Genomic DNA, 3452 nt, shown 5'->3' on the forward strand with positions numbered 1-3452 from the left:
TTTCTCTTCGTTATACAAAGTGTAATTAAGCTTGCTATTTGACAGTGAAAAATGAAAAATTAGATTTTATGCATCTTTTTTGCCTATAACAGCGAATTATTATTTAAATGTCAATCAATGCTGTTATAGGTGTATAACAGCAATTTGCGATAGCAGCCAAAAATGTCAGATCCAACGATGCTGTTATAGAGAGGTTTGACTGTATACTTAACAGTTAACACGATCGTAGTAGCTGATTATAGCAGCAGATTTTTAGGATATTGATTTGTATATAACTTGTTTCCTTCGCTAGGCTTCTTGTAAGGGCCTGTTTGGAAAGCCACCCAGGTAATTGGAACTGAGTGTAATTGGGTGTAATTACACAATTTGAGCCTCATTTGTTTGACCAAGTAATTTCACAGTTAGGTGGAATTGGGTGTAATTGACGGTGTAATTACACTCTCAATTCTCGGCGGGGGGGGGGGGTGAGAGTGGGTGTAATTACACTCGTAATTACGGGGGGTTACTTTTTAGTTTGTTTATTTTTTTACTTTAATTTCTTTTTATTTTTAATTTCTATTATTTTAATTTTTTTGATTTTTAATATTTTTTTTATTTCTATTATTTTAATTTCTTTTTTAGTTTTACTTTTGAATTATTTTTATTTTTTAAAATGTATTTTTCTTTTTATATTATTTATTTTTCATTTTCTTTCTTCTCATTCCCAACCTTTACTTCTTGTGGTTCCACGTAATTGCTCGTATTTTTAGTTTATTTTATTTTATTTTATTCATTTAGCATAACCTTGTTATTATTCAAATATTTGAAACTACACCTCCTAATATTGGAAAGAATGAGTCATTAACAAACTTGACATATAACGAGTGACATTATTAAAGTAGAATTTCATTGTGAATGAGGTTATAGACTTATATTTTCTTTTGAATTATTTACTTATGTTACGTTGGAACTTACTTATGTAATGTTGGAATTTGACATAAGAGTATTATGTTGAACTTTTTCTTTTGGATTTTGAATTTAGGTTATTTTTTCAATTTTAAGTTATTTGCTTTCACATTGCATGTTGTTTATTTTACATTTGATGGATTTTTAGTGTCAAACATTTGAATAATGTTATGGCATTATATTTATTAATATTATTTTTTTGTCAAACATTTAATCCATGACGTTCTCACAAAAAAAGTCTTCTTTTAAGTTTTATAATTAATTAAAATTAAATATTAATTTAAAAAAATATATATCAATTATTTTTGTTACAATATTAGTTACAAATATATGATTATTAATTAATATATTTTCAAGAAACAATGTGCTATTAAATAACTAATTTAATATCATTTATAAAGGCAATATTTTTTAAATATTAATTTTAAATTTTTTATAATTAAATTTTATTTTTAATTAAACTGACTGTGTAATTACACTAGTGCAACCAAAAAAGACGCTTGTAATTACATGTAATTACGTTATGACAAACAAAGGTCGTTGTAATTACACTACCGTGTAATTACTAGGCTGTGTAATTACTACCCTAGTAATTACACCAATTCCAATTACCAGGTGGTTTTCCAAACAGGCCCTAAGTTTATAAATACCCTTGTACTCAGTCAACAAATAATAAGTGAATTTCCTTTATGTTCTATTTCAAGAAAGAATGGAGAAAAAAATAAAAAAAATTATAGTCCCAGCCAACTTCCCAAGGTCCTTGTTCCAACAGAACTGCATCAAATAGAAAAGGCCATACATGCAGATAAAAGGATTGCAAAAACAAGTCAAGCTGGCCATTACATAATTAAACAAGAATTATCTGAAACATACTTAATTTGGAAATACATGTTAAGCCTAATGAAATATTTTCAGCCTATTTATCTCAGAAGTCCCAACTGTTAACCAGAAGAGAGCTCTCATTGTTCATTTGCAGTTTCCAAAGAGTTTTTTTTTTTTCTTATTCAATTTTTCTTCATGTTCCTTTATAGCTTCATCCCCGTTGATGATTTGAAAAGAGAAAACATTTACTGATCGATACAACAATGCATTCTCGATGAATCAGGATTCCACTTACGTCGTATGAGTCTCCGAGGAGCAGGATGACAGTAAAGAGCCAAGGCTCCAAATAGGACAGCAAGTGAACTGCTGGTTATAAGGCCAGCAGTGAGATGGGCTCTGGTATTGGATTTCTTCTTTCTTGCTGATATGCCATCTTTAGCTGACTTCGTGGGAACCTTGATGAAGGAAATGCTACCTTTGGTCATAGAAGTTTTACCGGCGTTGAGGATAGGAGTCCTCTTTTTGTAACATGTCCTATTGACTAAAGTAGCAGCCATGGCATAACAATCATCCATCACAAGCTTCTTGCATCCCTCCTCATCCGTATCAGGATAATGTTCATAATCCCCAACATCCTGGTAAGGTATGTCACTATCCTTAACGACCTCCACTTTGGAATTTGCTGCAGACAGATTTGTACAGAAGTTGATCATTGCTTCGGGATGACATCCGTTACTGGGAGTACATGGATCGAAGAAGACATATCCCGGAAGACACTCACAATCAACTGTTTCATTGTCATTTGATCTGCAGAATCCGTAAGCCCCACAAACAGCATTCACTATACATGGCTCTGAAAGGATCTTCCAAACTCTAACCCAGTTTCTACCATTAGTCTTATGATGTGCATACTGCTGGAAGTTGCCAAAACTGTCTAGAGTTGCACGGTGGTAGTGGTCTTCAACTGGGGTTGGGACATTCTTTTGAAAAGAATAAATTGTGTTATTCTGGCCTTTCTCAAGATACAACAATGCATTCCTCTGGTTGAAAACTAAATTCACTTCGCCATTTCCTTGATTAGCTTGACTACTCAGCCAATACCCTGGGTCCGCGAAATGATAGGCTGATAATACCAACTTTCCATCATACTGCATTTCCAGCATGAATTTCCCTGCAGAGTACTTCAAATTCCCACTTGAGTTTGAATTGGAATTAGAGTTTTGCTGCTGATAATAAAGTTTGTCCTGGCAAAAGTGTATCAGTGGGAAACTTAAAGCTTTCCCAAACATTATTTGAACTGGTATATCTCTCAACACAAGATTTCCATCATCTTGCATGATTCCCAACCTTGCAGCCCCACTATAAATCTGTTGAACATTGCCATTAGCATAGTTGAGCACAAGCTGGCCACCATTTGTTAGACTAATAGTTGATCCAGTTTCTGCTGGACTGTCACGATTTGCTGACCAGACGAGTGTTCTTTCCTGAATTTTGTTGAACCAAATTCCAACTAGGAAAAGTGTATCTAAAACAGGATAAAATCCGAAAGCAAAGCCCCCGCATGAGGATAACAAAGAACAATTATTGCCGGCAGTGAAAGTAGAGCCTATGCTAATATTTGGACTATTTTGGCCATTGGTGTGATGAAGGATTAAAAGGAGAAAAGGAAGAAGATCAAGTGACAT

The 3452-nt window shown here is 33.3% G+C and overlaps 1 protein-coding gene across 1 annotated transcript; it reads right to left on the minus strand.

Annotated features, from left to right (window-relative positions):
- Nucleotides 1-2012: 2012 nt before the first annotated feature.
- LOC132061999 (G-type lectin S-receptor-like serine/threonine-protein kinase LECRK1) lies at nt 2013-3452 on the minus strand. The gene has a single exon (XM_059454660.1). The coding sequence runs from the start codon at nt 3450-3452 to the stop codon at nt 2013-2015; it is 1440 nt and encodes a 479-aa protein (XP_059310643.1).

This window comes from Lycium ferocissimum, chromosome 1 (genome assembly GCF_029784015.1).
Source record: "Lycium ferocissimum isolate CSIRO_LF1 chromosome 1, AGI_CSIRO_Lferr_CH_V1, whole genome shotgun sequence".
NCBI classification, from domain to species: Eukaryota; Viridiplantae; Streptophyta; class Magnoliopsida; order Solanales; family Solanaceae; genus Lycium; species Lycium ferocissimum.

What these genes read in the sequence shown, in the direction of transcription:
- LOC132061999 (XM_059454660.1), bottom strand. Translation starts at nt 3,452, where the DNA reads ATGTCACTTGATCTTCTTCCTTTTCTCCTTTTAATCCTTCATCACACC.